The sequence below is a fragment of the Gossypium hirsutum genome, chromosome D02 (assembly GCF_007990345.1).
Source record: "Gossypium hirsutum isolate 1008001.06 chromosome D02, Gossypium_hirsutum_v2.1, whole genome shotgun sequence".
In the NCBI taxonomy this organism is placed as follows: Eukaryota; Viridiplantae; Streptophyta; class Magnoliopsida; order Malvales; family Malvaceae; genus Gossypium; species Gossypium hirsutum.
Genome location: NC_053438.1, coordinates 1,923,757 through 1,944,481, shown reverse-complemented (window position 1 = coordinate 1,944,481; position 20,725 = coordinate 1,923,757). Strand labels below are relative to the sequence as shown.

The 20,725-nt window shown below is 30.6% G+C and overlaps 2 protein-coding genes across 2 annotated transcripts; both read right to left on the bottom strand.

Annotated features, from left to right (window-relative positions):
• Positions 1-5,538: 5,538 nt before the first annotated feature.
• Positions 5,539-9,059, bottom strand: LOC107940501 (PTI1-like tyrosine-protein kinase 3). The gene is made up of 8 exons (XM_016873935.2): positions 8,820-9,059; positions 8,036-8,204; positions 7,216-7,469; positions 6,960-7,086; positions 6,594-6,867; positions 6,344-6,476; positions 6,169-6,255; positions 5,539-6,059 (listed from the first exon to the last, which is right to left on the bottom strand). The coding sequence occupies exons 2-8, from the start codon at positions 8,127-8,129 to the stop codon at positions 5,934-5,936; spliced, it is 1,095 nt and encodes a 364-aa protein (XP_016729424.1). The 5' UTR covers positions 8,130-8,204; positions 8,820-9,059; the 3' UTR covers positions 5,539-5,933.
• A 5,922-nt stretch (positions 9,060-14,981) lies between these two features.
• LOC107940504 (pentatricopeptide repeat-containing protein At1g06710, mitochondrial) lies at positions 14,982-19,348 on the bottom strand. The gene is made up of 3 exons (XM_016873938.2): positions 16,312-19,348; positions 15,551-15,952; positions 14,982-15,436 (listed from the first exon to the last, which is right to left on the bottom strand). Exons 1-2 carry the CDS (start codon positions 19,252-19,254, stop codon positions 15,908-15,910), a joined length of 2,988 nt encoding a protein of 995 aa, XP_016729427.1. The 5' UTR covers positions 19,255-19,348; the 3' UTR covers positions 14,982-15,436; positions 15,551-15,907.
• Between the last annotated feature and the right edge of the window lie 1,377 nt (positions 19,349-20,725).

Here is a 20,725-nt window from a genome sequence, read left to right as displayed (position 1 = left end):
ACTTTATATTAATAAAACACTTCTAGCTGGAAGCTTTTTCAATTTATACAACAGAAAGAGTTTCCAGCTAGAAACGTTTTTGTTATTTCGGTCTAATCTAGTAATTTTTTTAAAAAGAAATTAGACATTTTTGGGAAATTTACTCGTATGCCTTTACAATAGAAGGATTAAATTCAGAAAAAATTATAGTACATGGACTTTATATAGGATTTGACCAAAATAAAATAAATACGTGCAAACCAAAAACTCGACGTGAAGTAAGTGTTTTAACAGAAGGACATATGATTGACACGTGTACATCTTTAAGGACAAGCAAAGATTACGCCCAAATACACAAAGAAAAGGGTATCCCTATAATAAAAAAAAACATAGAGTTTTTTTATTTAAGAGGAAACGAATATTTGATGATTTTAAAATACTCATTTTTAATATTAGTTTTAAGAAGAATTTCCGATTTTTTTGAGAGAAGTACATAAAGTGTCGTACGTTTTAAGATGATGGACTCTTCAACAAGTTTAGTATTGTTTCTAGCATGGGGTTAAGTTAGAAATTTGCTTTAAAGAAATTAGAGAGGAATCATAAATCTTTGGAGGTGTAAAATGCAATTTTATCATTATATTAATTTGTAATTTCATAAACTTCAAAAGGATTAAAAGGCATATTTACCATTTTTGGAGTCAAGACTCAAGTGCTCGAAGAGGTGGTAAGTTTGTCAAAAGACGAACAATGTTTAAAACTATCCATAACCCTTTTTCAACCCATAAATAAAAAGATAATGCGTTTCAGCACATTTGAATCAACCTCCTCCTACATTAACAATAATGCTCATGCCAACCGGACTAAGACTCAATCAACAATTATACACGATTTTTTTATTTATATAATAAATTATAAGAATATGTGTAAAATAAAAATGTTAAAATATGCTATAATTCATTGTACTCTTTTTATATTTGGAATTTTGTCATTGTACTTTATTTCTAAGAATTTAGTTTCTATATTTTTTAAATTTCAAAATTCAAGTTCAACTGTCAATTCCGTTAAAATTATTTTGTTAAATTCAAGTTCATTACAACGTCGTTTTTTTTAGTTATATCGCTACCAAATGAGTATTATTTTTATTTCAAAATGTTACACTAACAAATTTAACAAAAAAAAATTAACGGTGTTAACAAATAGTCTTGTCTCGAAAGAAAAGCATATAAAAATGGGGTTAAAATCAAAACAAGCAAAAAAAACCATCTCATCTTGAAAAAAGTCCAAGAATTCCTTGTCCTTGGACCGAATGTCCATAACCATCGTCCAAACTTCAACGCTATTTTTTTTTTTACATCGAACTTGTAAATACATATGTCAAATACTAATATTTCTTACAAGAAAAATCGACAAAAACAAAATAAAAATGTAATAACAACATCATACATACCTCAACTTATTTCTTGCGAGATTTAATAACTATACGATAAAATGATGAATGAAAATCCGACAGGGGCGACCTGAGAACACATGAAACGAACCATATTGAAATCGAAAAACAATCACATGTATTCTAAGGTCGACCCGGTCGGATTCCTCCACCTCTGGTTCCCTCAAATCATTGGGTAATGTGATATTTTAGTTGAGGATGGATGAATTTATATAAACAACTTAGAGACATCAAATTTGCAGTAAAATTAGTACATTTGTCATGAACTGTACCACACAATAATGCAACAGTACAAGTCATTATCGCCAAACAATTAATTATATTTTAATGTATTTTATATTTTGACCAAAATGAATTAATATAATTATTTATATTAATAAATTCGATAAAACATATATAGTTAATATTTTGTATGAATCAAATTCATATATTAATTATATTCTTTTCAAACAAATAATATTTTTCATATCTTTTATATTTTGATCGATATTAATTAATATAACTGTTTATATTAATAAATTCAGTAAAACATATACAATTAATATTTTGTTTGAATCAAATTTATATATTAATTATATTATTTCTAAAATAATATTAATTTTCATTTCTTTTATATTCTGAGCAGTATTAATTAATATAATAGTTTATATCAATAAATTCGGTAAAATATTTACAATTAATATTTTGTATGAATCAAATTCATATATTAATTATATATGTGTTCTCTATTTGTGTACAACAAATTTGTTCATATAATATGTTAAATATTTAACTATCAAATTAAATTAATTTAATAATTTATTTAGTACATTTGACAACTAAATACAGTACCAAATGTATTTGGATTCTGTTCATTTTAACTATAGAGTATGACCTTGTAGACTATTGTAACGTTGGTAGTAATATTAGAACGTTTTTAACATTACAAGCAGAGTGGCATCTAGCAATGTATGATTGTCACCCAAGTTAGAAGAAGTCGTGATGTGACATAATTTTTTCAAGTTAGAAAGAAATTGGATTAAATCTTTCTGCTGAATTGATTTGGATTGAATCAACTGAACAAATACAGTACTATTCATCTTAAACTGCACTTGCTTAATATCAAGGCTTCAAGTAGCTTTATGAGTATTAAAGGAATTTTTATTTTATTTTATTTTATTTAAAATTGAAGTGCACAATTAATGCAAAACAATGGTAAAATGTAAAATATTATTTATAAATATTTTTATGCTCGTTTATTTAATAAATACTTATTTTTCATATCTCATGATTAAAATAAAATTAAAATATTTTATTATTTTAATAAAAATGATGTCAAATTATAATTAATTCCAACTTATTTTATTCAACAAAATAAATAATTGGATTGCCTCCCACCAGACTCCCAAATGGAACATTAATCAAATAAAAGTTCAAAAAATAATTAATATAAGGTCAAACTACATCAAATATTTTACGTTTAAAATACAATATTTAATTTTTTTAAGCACTAAAAATATATATATTTATTTTATAAATTATAAATTATTATATGGAGTTAATACTTTATTTTCCTCACACCTGTTTTATTTTATTTTATTTATCATGCTTTAAATTATTTCGTATTTTGTATTTACTTGTAATTATATATATTTTGATCATATGCATTTTTTTTGGCATAATGCTCAAAACTAGACATAGTCCCTCTTCAACCTATAAATAGGAGAATAATGCGCTGAAACGCATTCGAGTCTATATATTCATTCATTGACAACAATGTTCGTGCCAATTAAACTAACACTCAATCGACATTTATAATTTTATATTAATAAAATACTTCCAGCTGGAAGCTTTTTCAATTTATACGGCAGAAAGAGTTTCCAGCTAAAAGCGTTTTCGTTATTTCGGTCTAATCTAGTAATTTTTTTAAAAAGAATGGGCGTTTTTGGGAAATTTACTCGTATGCCTTTATAATAGAAGGATTAAATTCAGAAAAAAATTATAGTACATGGACTTTATATAGGATTTGACCAAAATAAAAAAAGTTACGTGCAAACCAAAAACTCAACATGAAGTAAATGTTATAAAAGAAGGACATATGAGTGACACGTGTACATCTTTAAGGACAAGCAACGAATGCGCCAAAATACACAAAGAAAAGGGTACCCTTTAATAAAAAGAAAAATAGAGTTTTTTTTTGAGAGGAAACGAATATTTGATGATTTTAAAATACTCATTTTTAATATTAGTTTTAAGAATAATTTTTAAAATCGTCTCGTCTCGAAACAAGCAACAAAAAAAGAAGTCCAAGAATTCCTTGTCTCGTAATCGAATGTCCATACCCATCATCCAAACTTCATCGCTGTTTATTTTTTTTACATTGGACTCGTAAATATAAATTTCAAATATTAATAATTTTTATAAAAAAAATTTGACAAAAACAAAAGAAAAATGTAATAACAACATCACACGTACCTTCACTTATTTCTTGCAAAATTGAAAAATTTTACGATGAAATGATGAAAGGAAACCCGACAGGGGCGACCTGAGAACACATGAAACGAACCATATCGAAATCAAAAAACAATCACGTGTTCTAAGGTCGACCCAGTCGGATTCCTCCACCTCTGTTTCCCCCCCCCCCCAAACATTGGGTAATGTAGATATTTTAGTTGAGGATAGATGAATTTATATAAACAACTTAGAGACATCAAATTTGCAGTAAAATTAGTACATTTGTTATGAAATGTACTACACAATAATGCAACAGTACAAGTCTTTATTGCCAAACAAGTCAATTGAATGTTGTCACGTACAACTACTGTACTCCATAATTAGTAACCTCTCTGGAATTTGTACTATCACAATTGTAAAAGTAATCATATAATATTAAAAATATAATAACAATTATGTTAGGAAACATTGAATAATAATATAATAATATTATATTCATAACTTTCATTACTCATCTGAAATTTAAAATTTATTTCTTATATTTTTATTTTTAATTTTTTTATTAAATTTTAGCTTTATTAGCATGGACATTGTTATCAACGTAGGAGGGCGTGTATTCAAATGCGTTGATTTGAAAGGTTTCATGCTTCCATAGTTGACATTTAAAAGGTTCGGATTATAGATCCTATCCTGTTAATTTGGCTTGTAAAATTAAGTTGAATTTGATTGAAGATTTTAAAACTTGATTGATTTTCCGGATTAAAGAATTTGATAATTTTTTCAAATTGGTCTTTAAGTTTTTTTTGTTTTACATTAGTTTTAGATTTTAACATTTTTTTTTTATTCTTCAATGTATCTATTGGAGGGAGCCTAATGATTAATCTTTCGTGTTCGATAGGCTCATTTAGGTAGTAGACGCTAACCACAAGTTTTAAAGCTACATTATACCTAGAGTGAAGATTAAACTCTCAACCACTAGTTAAGATAAGAGAGAACCTAGTCATCTCAACTAACTCCGGTGGTTGAACTTTAACAATTTTTCTCAATTTAGACCATGAATTTGGATTTTGTTAAAGTAGGATAAAATGACACTATGAATTTATACCAAATTACCTAAAAATTTTAAAAAATATAAACTAAATATTATTAAAATATTATAATTTAAATTTTTTTTTTTAATTTGAAGTAATAACGTGACAAGCTAAGAGTGACATCTTTCTATCTTAGTAGAATACAAGTTAGAGACTAAATAATAATAAAAAACTACAAAGTTCTAGGACTAATATGGAAATGAATGTTCAAACAAAAAGATGAAAAAATTATAAATTTAGGGACTAAAATTTAATAAAACGTAGATTTTATATAAAAAAAATCCAATTATTTTCGGAAGAAAAAATAAAATCTCAACATTTAATCTTCAAAAGAGGGTGGTTGTGACTAAAAAACCAGTTTCAAACCTTTAAAAATTAGAATAAATGGAATTAAATTTGGATTGAATTAATTCAAAAATCAAAATTTTATGTTAACATCGAATAGGTTTCAATCAATCATTCAAATTTATCATTATAATTTATTTAAAATTATTTTCGAGTTCAAGCTATTGATGTTTTATAATCAAATCGCGGTGTTTCAGATTTAGAAAACCTCCATGGAAGATAAGACATCATCAACAAACCTCATGCTACAAACGCTTCGATTAGTTCCAATCATTCTAAGCGAAAATATTCATACAAATTTACGAACCACGACGAAGAAAACGAAAAAAATGATACAAACCAAACTATACTCACCGACACGACCCAATCCCTCAGTCACAACCCAATCCCTCGGTCAATTTTACGACTACATCCGAAAAAACATGACATTACGAGTCCGAAAAAACCCGGCAACTGACAGATACTAAACAGACCAAACCCAATCCTACACTTGAATGTTATATAGGAAGGAATAGAAAAACGTATATAATTAATATTTAGTGATCAGATGAAAATCTGTATTTTGATTACGAAACCAAACTATCAAAAGTTGATGAAATTTCGATAAATGGCGAAGAAACTTGGATTCCTCTGCTGTTTTAAGTCTCCAGCGCTGGTACTGGCACTGGAGCCTTCAACAGCGGTTGGAGAGCCTTGACGACGATGCTCATGTTTGGACGGAACTCAGATTCATACTGCACGCATAATGCCGCCACAGCTGCCAACTGCATCAACAGAAACATAACGAAATCGTCAAACACCAAAACCCATCCCATTTTTTATGCTAGAAAAGCAAACTCATGCAAGTTACACAGAAACGGAAAAAGAATATACCTTAGCAACTGCTTTGGGAGGATACTCTCCCTTCAGTTTTGGATCTACGCATTGTTTGACTTTATCTTCGCTCAGTCTTGGAGTAGCCTAAAATTGGAAAAAAAACGAAATGTTTTAAGTGTTGGTCGAATTTAAAGTGAAAAGATAAAATAAAGAAGAGAAAGCAATATCGCACCCAGGTAACGAGACTCTGCTGTCCACGAGGCATTGTGTGGTCAACAGGTTTCCTCCCCGTAAGAAGCTCTAAAAGGACAACCCCGAAACTGTAAACATCACTCTTCTGCGTCAACTGCCCGGTCATTGCATACCTACAAAACGATAGCCTCACAAAATAAGTTCCCATCTTGAATATCCAGCAACTGGCAATGACTGGTTGGTTCGGAAAAGAAATGAACAATGATATAAAGCTGCTTAAGATAGCATACTCAGGTGCATGATAGCCGAAGGTTCCCAAAACACGAGTAGAATGAAGACGAGCAGCCATGTCGGGAGCCTGGTTTGAGAGGTTAAAATCTGCAATCTTCGCTTTGAAGTCTTCAAAGAGAAGGACATTGCTAGATCTGATATCTCTGTGGATAATCGAAGGTTGAACCTTCTCGTGCAAATATTCCAAGCCCCTTGCTGCATCAACTGCAATTCTTACCCTCTGCATCCAGTCAAGAACCGGACCAGGTTGTGCCCCTTGAACTCCCTTCCTTCCTGTGATTCCCAAAACAAGAAACGAAAAATGTCAAACTAAACGAGCTTAACCTATATCAGGAATCGATATTAAATGTGATGGTTTCACAAACCATGCAATATGTCATGAAGTGAACCCATTGTTGCAAACTCGTAAGCAAGCACACGGAGATTTCCTTCAACACAGTAACCTTGCAACTCGACAAAATTGTCATGCTTCAATCTTGAAACCATGGAAACCTAAAAACAAAGAAAATTCAAGCAGCGGATGTGTCAAGAAACAAGGGGAAAACATGAGATAACAAGAACCTGAATATTTGAACTACAATTAATTATACGAGACCCCCTTCAGTCAAATTTCTTACACACCTGGGTCAAAAACTCCACATTCGACTCGGACTCAGTGGAAACATCAAGCTTTTTCACAGCCACAGCTTTTCCATTGTTCAAGCTGGCATAATAAACTCTTCCATAAGAACCCTCACCAATCAAAGCCTTTGATCCAAAATTGTCCGTTTTCTCTTTCAATTCTTCCAACGATAGTGCAGGAACTTCGATAGGTGGTGGTGATTTTTGCACTTCAGGTTTGACAGGAGCTGCCACCCTTGAGTTTCTATGATTTCCTGAAAGACCGTGACATAAGCAACGACAATTTATTCCAAATACAAAGCAGGCAAACAGAAAAATGATAGAAGTCGAACAATTAAATGGTCATAAGATTTTATTTTATTTTTTGTTAAGAAGACAGCTAAAACAATCATCTTACCTTAGCAAGTAAAAGCCAAATATAAAGCGAATAAAGCAATCTAAATCGACTCCTAATTCTTGCCTAAATGCTCATGGTGGACTAGAGATGTAAAAGTTCCGGTATGAAATTCAATGATTAGTGTGCAACGCAGATCTAAACCAAAATTATGAAACAAAAGGCATACAATAAGAAAATAATGAACTTAGTTGGCATATACTAAATGATGTCTAGTACTTAATACTTTCAGGCAAAGAACTAATAAATACAAATATGCCCGAGTCTCATTTCTATTAAACCGGGGATGGTAAATACGCTTAAGATCTTCAGTAAATGTTAGTAACATCTATATTTGTAAGAACATAATGATATCATACACACTGCCAAAAGATTCCTAACAGTAAATCAGAATTACTGAATCAAGTTAGTGACAAAGTAGCATACCATCTGTATGATCCTTGGGGGCTTTCAAGTGCTCATTTTCATGTGCTTGGTAACTCTCCTCTGCTTGACAGGAACAGCAAAGCCAACGACGCATCCTTGATCGTTTCTTCAAATACAAATCGTCTGTATTTCCTAGTTGATCGAAGTTGCCTCTACTAGGTGCATGTGCCTGCGTAATTCCACAATACATACATTCATGATCCAAATTAAACATTGCTAAACAAATCTTTTTAACATAATATTATGTTATAAGAATTCAGAATTTACAACAAAATTGCATTTCAATTACTTATATCAAGAGAATCAACAGCAATGTTGGATCAAAGGCAGATGAAATACAACTTGAATTTTAACACACAAAAGAAGCTAAAAATACTATTGAATTAATCATAATTATTAATTAATTAAACGTCAAAAGATGAATTGTAAGATAAAAGAGACTCGTTAAGCTTTACCACCGAACCACGCCGATTATACTCGTTTTCCATTAAGCAAAGAGAAATTAAAGATCAAAAACCAAACCAAACAAAAATCAAACAAAAACCCAGAAAAATTAAACCCCAATTCCGGAATGGGCCGCTTCAATTTCAAGAAAGAAGTCAAAGAATCAAAAGATAAATGAAACCCTTAAATTTTTTTTCGAAATGAGAAAGAAATAAGGAGGTAAAAATAATTGTTTGATACAAAACAAAAAAGCAGAGAGGCAGATAAGCAAACGGAAAAATACAGCTTTCATGAAATTAAAGGATTAAAATTGGGGGGATAAAAACAAGAAAAATAATACCTGGATTTCCCCTCTATTTTCTCTCTTTAATCGTTGGAAGAAACTTTATCTTCCTCTTTCTAGGGTTTGTTAACAGTTGTATTGGGTTTTTGGATGAAGGGATTGTTCTAAAGAGAGAAAATAGAGAGAAAAAAAAAACAGAGAGAGATAAACAAAGAAGTTGAAAAGAATTTTAATTTTTAAAGGCAGTTTTCTTTCTTATGCTTTTTGTTTGTTTGTTTTGAAAGAAAAGGAGAGAAAATTACAAAAAAATAAATAAATAAATAATAAAGTAAAAATTGACAGAGAGGCAACGAGGGGGAAAAGTGATTAAGAAAAATTAAAATAATGAAACGGAATATTTTTCTTTAAATATGGGTTAATTATGCTCTTAGTCCAATTATTTATATTAGAAATCCTATCATATACATATACATGTAAAAACTACAAATTTGACCCGAGATAATATTTTATGTTAAGAGTTTTTTTTAAAATTTATTTAAGAATTATTATTGGTGAAACACAGATTAAGTCTCTGCTAATTTTAATTCTTTTATTTAAAAAATATATAAAAAGTATAAAAAGATAAAAAAAAAACACCAATATAATAGTAATAGATATTTAATAAAAGGGTATATTAGTCATTTCTTAATCAAGTTGGTATCCAGTAAACCTGTGATATCAACTCAATTAAGGGTTTTATTGATAGTAATTATAGGCACACAGATTTAGTGAGAGAAAATATTTTATGTTTAAAGTTATTTTTTAAAAAATTACTTGAGAATTATTATTGGTGTGGTGGTAACAAATTTGTTTATAAATTCATTAAACACGACACATTGGTTCAGTCTTTAGATATGTTAATTTTTTATTATTATTTAAACACAATATGAAAATATGAAAAGACAAAAACACCACCAAAATAATATATTATTAATTATTTACTAACTGAGCTGGTACCTAATTAACCCATGACACCAACTCGATCAGACATCTTCGTTTTTTAGTTTTACTTTTGATTTTTTTTTAAATTTAATATAAAGTATATTTTTAATAGTTTTGATTTGTTTCTTATTATTTGGTTTTATTATTATATTTGTTTGTATTTATTCCCAAAAATAGAATAAGAATATTGATTTCCTCTATTACCGTACTTTCTTTTTTCTTAGCTTTTGCCTTTGAAGGAATAATGAATGAGTGGTGGAGGCAGCATAATCAGTTCTTTCTTTCTTTTTTATTTCTTGTTTTTATACTTAAATTTAATTATATAGATATATATTTTTAATTTTATATTAAATAATAATTTTAACTTTTGAACCACTTTAGGTTTTGTTTATAAATTTTGAATCGATTTAATTTGAATTTGTAGGCGTTTTAATGGTTTAATTCTACCACAATTCGTATACGCTTTGAATATTTAAAATTTAGTGTTTCTGGTTTTAATTTTAAGAATTTAGTCTCTTGACTTGTTTGATTAGTAAATTAAAGTTAAATGGGAAATATTATTAATTAATTTTTGTTAAATTTGAAATATGTTATCAATTTTAATTTTTTAAATCGAATATGAGAATGTCACGTACTCGATTTTAATGAAAACCAATTAATAGTATTATTAATTGAATTTTAATTTTCAAATCAACCAGGTAGATGGACTAAATTCTAAAAAAATTAAATTTAAAAAATCAAAAAGTATAAAAATTAAGGGCATATTTAACCCTGCTTTAATCCACATATTTATTTAACCCAAATAAAAAAAATTCCCAACTAGATTCGATTCGGTTCACCCAAAAAATTAATTTTTAAAAAGTAATTAAAATATTAAAAATATATTATTTTAAATTTAAAAATTAAAAATATTTGTTCAAACTTAACCCAAATTCGACGAAGTGAGCCAGTCGGCAGTGGACAGATGTACCTATGAATGGGGTGTAATTATTTATGAAATAATATATAGGGGGGGCATTGATTAGGACATGAATGGGAAGAGTGTGTTGGATGTCTAAGCTAATATCCCCATTGCTCTCTTTTCATCATTGCAATGTAATAATATGTCTCTTAATTATTTTCATATTTATTTATTTTTATTGAAATACTTTTTTTTATGGAAGCCCTTTTTCTTTATTAATATAATGTACTTTAATTATTAAAGTGGAATGAAAACAAAATATCAATTTATTTAGATAAATATGAAAATAATAAAATGTAACAAAAAAAAAACCTCTTCATTAACTCTTACCATGGACCGAGTGATTCGGGTTAGCTTGACCTAACTTGTTTTATTATTTAAAAATAAAAAATACATATTAATATTGGTATATTTTATAATTAAATTTAAATAAAATTTCGATGGGTCGAGTTCAAGTTTAAAAAAAAAAATTTGAAACCATGCCTAAGCTAAGCTCGTGAAGTCGTTTAAGATCATGAGATTTTGATGTCCTAGGTTGGACTCCCATTTGGGGGCGAAGCTAAATTTTTTTTTGAGGGATCATGATTATATTTATATCTCATATTTTAATGAGAGTTAAAATAAAATTTTATCATTGTATTGACTTATATTTTTATGGTTTTTAGAACTAAATCAAAAAATTATTATTTTTAAGAGGCCAGAATATAATTTTACTATGTATTAACATGTAAATTTATAAAATTTAGAAGGTTTAAAACATAATTTTTCAAATTTAGAGGAGAGCAAGCCCCTATATGCCCCCTTCACACTCTGCTCCCATCTTGCATAAATCGTACGTGGATTATTTTCAGATTTACTCTCATTTAATTCTCATTATATGTAAATTTTATATATATATTTTGATTATTATTTCCATCGTGCTATGTTATACTTCATTATAATTATAATTGTTTCGAAAATTATTTTAATTTTTAATATTTATTTATACGCGACGCCTCTCATTAATCAGATTTAAGTTCAGTTATAAAATACTAAAAATTTATATTTTTGCAAAGTAACAAATATTGTTATAAATATATTTTTACAGATTTAAACTTATCATCCCAACGGTATTTCAATAAAAAATATCGTTTAAATTTTATATCAATTTATTATAAATATATTCGTTAACTCATACATTATAATTTAATATTGATAATTTATTGTTAAAAATGAAGTGGTATGCAAATGGAGAATCCTTTAGAGGAAATCAATGGTGGTGGCATTGCTTTGTAGACAAGTATGACGGTCAAAAAGGTTGCTTTCAAATAAGCAAGACAATGAATGCTTCAAGTGGTTGTTTTGAGATTCAATATTGATTCCTTTTATTTACAATCATTTTTTAAATTAAAAATAAGTTAATAATAAAATTTTAAAAATAGAATATTAAAAATTAAGAAGAATGATTTTTAAAAAGTTAAAGACAAAACAAGCAAAACATAATGAAAAATTTTAATTTTCCAATTTTTAGCTTGTTTTCTTGTTCTTGTTTCTCTTTCTACTAGTTTAAGACGGAACTAACTGTTTTTAGTTATATGTAATCGATTGAATTCATTGAATCGATTAGATCTGTAGTTTTTACTTTTTACTAGTTTAAGCTCGATCTAATAATTTTTTGTTATATATCATTGATTGGATCTCTAATTTTCAATTCAATCGACTAGTTCAATTCAATACAATTCTAACACATATTAAAAATTATATTATTTTTATATTAAAAATTATTTATTTTCTATAATTAATGAATAGTAATTTAGATCAAATTTGATTGATTTGAAATTTTAAAAAATTAATGATCATCAAATCCAACCATAATGGTTAAGGATGACAAAATTCGAAATGCTTCACTCTAATTGGAGAAAATATATTCTTTTGAAAAGTGAAAATGAGGCGGGGAAGGGTTGTTTTTTTTAGGGGATAGTGAATATGAAACTGATGTGGTAATTGATTGCCTGATCTATCCCATCCCACTTTATGAAATTATTATTTTACCCTTTATATATATGCTATTACAATGGTAAAATTGTAACCCATATATTTTATGATTAAACATTTCATATTATTTATTATATTAACATTAATATAAATTTTAAATTTATTATTATATTTTTGAAATTATTTATTTATTTTTATATCCTTTTTGAATTTTTTAGAAGAGAACATTTATAAATTTTGAAGGTTAATTTTTTTAAATTATGACTTAATTGATATAATATGTAAAAGTTGAGAACTAAATTTGTTATTCTACCAAATTTTCAACTCCTACATCAACTTACGAATTATGCTTTTAATGGGAGTGACCAAAATGACCAAACCATGAAACATGGGTACTTAAATTGAGTGCCTAAAATGAATTATTTTTATAGTTGAGTGACTATCAGTGTAGTTTACTTAAAAAATTAAGAGCGCTAGGTAAGAAAAAAACAAGTGAGGGGAAAAAAATAGAAGAGATGATTATTTTCTATCCTAATACGTAAAAACTAATCCTTCTAATTTGAAATGTGATTAGAGGAGAGAAAATAGAAATGAGATGTATGCTTGATCAAAATTATGCATTGTTCAAATGTTTTATTTTTTTTCTTTTTCATTTTTCAACTCTACCAAGTAATGGATGGAAAAAAAATTACTTTCTTCTTTCAATTTTTTCATCTTTCATACCAAGTACACCTATGAAAAAAAAAATATATTTTCCATCTTTCTATTTTTATAGCCCATTCAATTCATTTGTTCAATTTTCTTTCCGCTCTTCCAAGCAAAACTTAAGGGTATATACTTGGTTGAGTAGAAAAATAGAAGAGAAGAAAAGATTGAAAGATTGAAAAAGTGGGAAGAATATCAATTTTGAGTGTACTTGGTAGGAAAGAAAACTAAGAGGAAAGAAAACGAGAAAGATGGTAAATTTTCTATCCTAATGTATAAAAATAAACCGTTTTAAATTAAAACTATAAGAGGAGAGAAAATGAGAAAGGAGCGTGCGTTACTTTCAAAATTATGCATTTTTCTAGAAATTTCATTTTTAGTCCTCTCATTTTTCAACTCTGCCAAACAATGAAAAGAAAGAAAATTACTTTTTGTTTCAATTTTTCAATCTTTCCAACTAACCACACTTACAAAAAGAAAAATCATATTTCCTATCATTATATTATTCTACTCCTTTAATTTTTTTTTCCATTTTATCAAGCAAAGCTTAAAGACCAATTTAGCATTACTTCATAAAAAGCACTTTTTGCGATAAAAAAAATTACTAAACAAGATGCTTTTGAGCTTGTTAAAAGTTTTTTTGGGACAAAAAAAAATGCTTTTGGCTAAAAATCAACTTTTACTCAAAAGTTCAAAAGTGCTTTTAAGAAGTAATGCTAAACTGGCCTTAAGTACCTTCTCCACCAAGTTATGTGACTACCTAATAAATCATTTCATTAAAGAAAAGGTAAGTTACAACACATTGGCCTAAAAGGGCCCAAAAAATATAACAAAGAAACTCCCAAGTTCAAGTCCCCAAAACCCTAGATGCTTACACCTTCGTCACCAAGCTAGGGAAGGAGTGGGAGAGAGCATCGAGGGGAAACGAGAGCAAGGCTGTTGCAACCAACCATTGACATGCAAGCCTTCAGCAAAGGTCATGCCATAACAAAGTCCCAAAAAAAGACGTCAAAGCCACCAAGGAGCCAGCCAAATGCAAATAGTGAGGGAATCAAAGCCAACTCATCAACTACAACTACCATATGCAGGTTTTGGTGCAATGACTCTAGTGAACCATCAAAGTTCATGCTGGTGAGGATCTATGAAGGCACCAACACCATATCAAAGGAGGATCAGAGGGGCATTGCCAAAAAGGAAAACAAAACAAGACTTGCCAAGAAGGAAGCCCCTCCAAAGATCGAGGGGGCGAGCATCAAAACCATGGGGGAACACATGGGGCAACCAAAATCCAGACTGGCCTCTCCTCGTCAACCATAGTCAAGTGGAGACGAGGGAGGCAAGATCTAGAGATTATTTCGTTGAAAAACAAAAAAAAAGGCGAAAAGGAAAAAACAGAAGCCAGACAACCGCTCACAGGCTAGACCAAAGCTTTGGACTTGGTAGAGAGAGAAGATGGAGAAAATTATTAGGTCAGCTGATTACTTCATAGATTAGGCAATCCCCCCAAGGGACGTTTCGATGAGTCAACTTTGAGTTCGAATTAGTGGCCCTCATTATTCAGTTTTAAGGTTTAGGGTTAACCAAAAAAATTAATAAAATAAATCAAACGACAATTTATTTATTGAAAATAGGTCGAAAGTTACAGAAAACTGACAAAGCACATGAATTAGTTCATGGCATGGATTTATTGTTTAATAAACCTTCTGTATAAACCTAGAAAACAAGTCACAGGTAGACATACATGAAGTTATGCAAACAATCAATAAGAGTAAAAAACAAGCTTTTTTACTTTAAAATGACAGTGCGAAATCTAGCTAGAAAACCTACCAGACCTATTTCTTTGTTATCGGTAGTACCACCATACTGTGTAGCCATCATCTTCTTCGAGTTTCGAGTGTGAAAATGGCTGCCATATCAGGAAGTCAGGGGTGGTGGGATTTTTTGTTCCTGTCATCATCCCTTACAGCTGAACTTTGAAGAGATTCGGTCAGCAAGTTGGATGAATATGAGTTGTATCTTCCAGCCGAGTTGTTTTGCGGTGTAGGGATTGGACCTATAATTGCAACCACGGCATACTGAATGAGAAAAGACATTACCAGCTGAAGGATATGAAGAAACCTAAAAGTTGCCAGGACAAAATACACACAACTAATGATTGAGAATTGACCTGAGCTTTGGAGGTACCGCCGTGTATCACATGCAGTAAGTAATGCGCAGAGTGTACAATCCATGTGATGCAAATAGTTACACAGTCAGACCAAACCACCATTATTAAGATTGAAAAATCGGAAAATGATACTCGGTTAAAGCTGGCATGGCTATCTTCCGAATCCAAGTGACTTTAAACAACAGATGGAGGTCTTGGTGAGACTGTTATTTCAATTATTGGTTGTCTTTTGCTTTCTTATGCTTGCAGGAAAAAATCCTCATTCCTCAACCAATTAAGTCGACCTCTGAGCCTAACTTTATCCCAATCATTCAGTGATCAATCAAGTAAACTGGAAAACCAAATGTTCAAAAATGCCTAAGCTGCATCAGGAGTCTCTTTTTCTTGAAGCCATTGAATATCCTGCCCAATTGAATAATTTGAGAAAATAAATATACAAGGGGAATAAAAAAAGAAAGAACACAACTACATAACAAAGAGCAAAAGATAACAGGTGATCATCATACTTGTCTAAATTCTCAACTAGGGTCCAATTTTCGAGGGAAGTGACACAGGTATCATGACGGGTTTCTAGTAGAACAAGTGCTATTGTATAAAGGAAAAAAAGCAGGAAACCAGAGCAATTCCTGCTTAAAAAATTGCTGTAACAAAGTCCAGGGTGATCTCACGAAAACAAGAACTTAGCACTTGAGTGGTTGAAAAGTCCTAGTTGTAGCTACAACTTTCTTAAAGTAAAAGAAAGAGGAGTTATAGAGACAAACCATCTGACAGAAGCTATCTGAAAGCTGAAGTGCTTCTTCCCACTTGTTCACTGTGATGAGGCCCTTAATAAGGTGAATAAATGTACTTAGCTCAGGAACTCCACCCATCCTTGTCATGTCCGCATACAATTCAAAGGCCTTGTTAACCTTACGCGCAAGTGAAAGGCTCTGAATAAGGGCATTATATGTACTACAATATGCTGCAGGAACTTGTGAAAATGACGCTATCTCATGATGAAGCTGTAAAGCCATCTCTAGTCTCCCAGCCTTTATAAAATTATAGATAAGCACTCTATAAACAGGAATGACCGGCAGAGATTCACTTTTTCCAACCTCATCTAAAAGCCCTAGGGACATTATGAACTCTTTGTTGAAACCTTCAATGACCTTACGGTAGCTTGCGATATGCCTAGGCCAGTATGTCTGTTTCATCTCTTCCAAAAGTTCATAAGCCTTATCTAATAGGCCAACGATACAACAGTGGTTTATCATAACACTATACGTGATGAAATTCGGAGCAACACCCTTGGAACCCATTTGTTCTAAAAGTTCAAGGCTTTTGTTGATTTTACCTGCTTTGCCGAAGCCATCTATCATCGCAGTGTAAGTCACCACATTAGGATAGCACCCCTTTTCTTCCATCATCAACATAAGCTTATAGGCCTCATCTGTTTTACCAGCCTTACATAGGCCATCAATCATTTCTGTGTATATAACAACATTAGGAGCGCAAGAATTTTCAAGCATTTTGGATAAGACTTTTAAAGCAAGGTCTAGCCGTTTATCTTTAAACAACCTGTCAATTAATGAACTGTAAGTATAAATATTTGGACTATAACCATGCTCAGACATCTTGGAAAACACCTCTTGTGCTTCATCTAGCTTTCCGACCTTGCAAAATCCATCAATAAGAGCATCATACACAACTTGGTTTGGCTTACAACCAACTACTGACATGGCTTCCAATAAATCGTGTGCCTCTTTGACCTTGTGAGCCTTGCATAAACCATCCACTAAAGCTCCATATGTGAAAACATTTGGTGTTTTGGCATCACTGTCAACCACTTTAAAATATAAATCTACATCCGGGATTTCTGCATTAGTGCACATTCTAGCATAAATCTGACAAGCTTTCTCAATCTGCCCAGCTTTGCAATGACCATCAATCAAAGCTGTATATGTAACAACATTTGGAATGCAACCTTTAGACAACATCATCTCGAAGAGTTCATCAGCCTTGGACACCTTCCTTGCTTTAAGATAAGCATGTATTAGAGCAGTGTACGTCACCACATTAGGGGCGCATCCAACCTTTACCATCTCATCGAACCAATTACGTGCTTGTTCAATAAGACCAGCTTTACAAAAACTATCAATTAAAATAGTGTATGTATATACATCAGGTACGACACAATTCTTTTTCATTTCCCCGAACAATAGAAAAGCCTTTTCTACTTTAGAGGCATTACACAAATGAGCAATCACTTTGGAGTATGTACTAGTATCAGGTATAAAGCCTTTACGCATCATTTCATGAATAATGTTACATGCTTTCTCAAATTTCCCAACACCACATAGACACCTGGCAAAATTGCTAACATTGATCTTATTTAGGATAACTCCAGCAGCAAGCATTTCATTATAAGCGTTCTCAGCCAATTCTAGCACATCTGAGCTTGGTAACTCCTCATTCCCGCAAATGCCACCAATCAATATGTTATAAACCACATAGCCTGGTTGGCACCCACATTTGGTCATTTTCTTTAGCAATTTAAACGCATAAGAATAATCTCCAGATTTGCAATAAGCATGAACAAGAGAACTAAATATGCTAGGACTTGGATAACAACCTTCCATAATCATCATGTTAAGGACTCTCTTACACCTACCAAGTTGTCTCTTATTCAAACAACCACAAAGCAAAACCCTGTACGTCACAACATTAGGAATGCAAGAATTAGCACGCATTCTATTCAAGAAGTCCATAGCTTCTTCAAAAAGCGAAGCTTCACACAAACCGGATATCATTTTTGTGTAAAAAGCAGTATCCGGCTTGCATTCTTCCTTCTCTATCAACGTAAGGGCCTCCCTCCATTGCCCCATCCTACAAAGGGAATACGCATAACACCTTAGCGTATAACCATCCATGTGAAACCCGGCATCCGACATCTCTCTATAAACCAAATAGGCAGTATCTAAACTATCAGCTTGCAAAAACACTTGAACCAATGCACAATAAGTCGCTCTAGATGGCTTGTAACCAAAATCCTTAAGCCTACCTAATTCCTCTAATGCCATAATCCACAACCCATTTTTGCAATACCTTCCAATCAATAAATTGAGCAACTTTTTCAGTACTTCTTTATCATCATTCCTAATTTCCAACAAAAATTTCTCATGAACATGGTCATTGTTACTAGATTCTAATAAATCAAGCAAAGAATTAAACACAGCAGAAGTATGACTATACCCAATTTGCCTCCCAGCCCAAATGAAAAACTTTACACCCAATTCGGGTTTCAGTTTCACCAAGTTCAAAACTTCAACAACCATTTTTTCATTGATTCTTTCTCTAAATTGCCTAAGAACTATCTGGGTTTTGTCCCCAAACTCCCCGTTATCACTCAAAATGGCATTCGCAATCAAAACAGCATCGTTTGAAAACTTACCAGCATCAACTTTTTTCTGTGAAGGAGGAACTGAATCAGCTCTTAAAAAGGCGAAGTCTTGGGATGAAACGGGCTCGACCCGTGGGTTGTTTTGCATCGGAAATGGGTCATCTGGATCGATTAGACCATTTAGATTGTCAGCGGAAGAAGTGGAAATGAATTGAGTAATTGGGGAGAAGAAGAATTGGTGGGGAAGTTGGGGATTTTGAGGGGAAGAAGGCAGTGATTTTGAGTAAAATAAAAGAGGGTTAAGCAATCTTTTTCTCATTTGCATTTGGGGTTTTTTTTTAGTTCTACCAGAAATTAGCAGTGGAGGGCTCTAGTGTAGGGTTTAAGATGAAGCTGCTAGCCATTGGAGTTTAGGAAAATGTTAGTCAAAGGTATTTTTATTTTATTTTTGGTTCATGTTTTCCTGTTATAATAAAGAATTATATATTAAAAATATGAATTAATTTCTAAAAAATAACCTTAAACATTTAATTAAATTGTTCAAAATTCAAAAGATTAATCTCCGTAAATCAATAAAATGTTGAATTTTAATATGATAATTGAGAATTTAAATATTTTTAATAAGTTATTAAAGTGTTTTTTTGGGCAAGATCTCACATTTGTCAAGATTGTACCTTTAAACCAGTACTTTACTAAAGACCTATCATATTACCTAATTATTTATATGAATTTCAAATTCCCATTTGAATGCTTGCTTAAATTATCAAATAAGAGAAGCATGACCCTGTAAGCATAAATATTGGATATTCTTTATTGCATTAGAATTTACATGAAAATCTTTTGACAATATAATATACTTTGTCAATCACATCTCAAAGTACATGTTAAAGGTCTTTTTAGCATATTGAAATTTGCATGAAAACTCATTGGCAAGACAACATATCTTTCAATCACATTTTAAAGCACGTATTAAGATTCCTATCATATTAGAACTTGAAAACCTTTCAATAGAATAATGTACCTTCCAATCATATCTCAAAGCACGTGAAAATAACATACCTTCAATCATATCTTAAAGCACTATTAAAAGTTCTTCTATTACATTAAAATTTACACGTAAACTCCTTGACAAAAAAACATATCTTTCCAATCCCACTCTAAGCACTTATGACTTAACTAACAACTCTCTCATATAAGATCCCACCAAAATGTATATAAATAACCCATCCTGCCATCCTCATCCTTAAGATACTCAACCCACCGTTACTTAGATGCTCAAAAACTCTCGGTAGCACCGTGTGAACCTCCGACCTTCCTCTATACAACTCTACATGGATGAAAATTAGAAAATATATATATTAAAAGATTTTTTTCCCTTTAAATATAATATAATGCTGTCCATTTTCCCCTTTTATTTTGGTTTAATAAAAATTTTCAAGTGCATCCTAAATCTATATGATGAATGTAATATGAATAAGTATGATGAATATAATATCAATACATCACCAATTTTATAATAAAAAATTTAACATCTTAAAAACAAATACATATGAAAAATAACAAAAATACAATAAAAATACATGGACTGACAAATCTACTGTCAGAACAAATATTACCATTTACCACATTAGATAGGTTTGATTTCATTCTATATTTTAAAAGTTTAGAAAGAAAAACAGACCAAGTACAATAAGCAAAATAATTCTTTCATGGCATGGATTTTTTGTTTGATAAACCCTTTTATAAACCTAGAAAACAGGATACATCTTGATACTGCATTGCCATCATCTTCATTA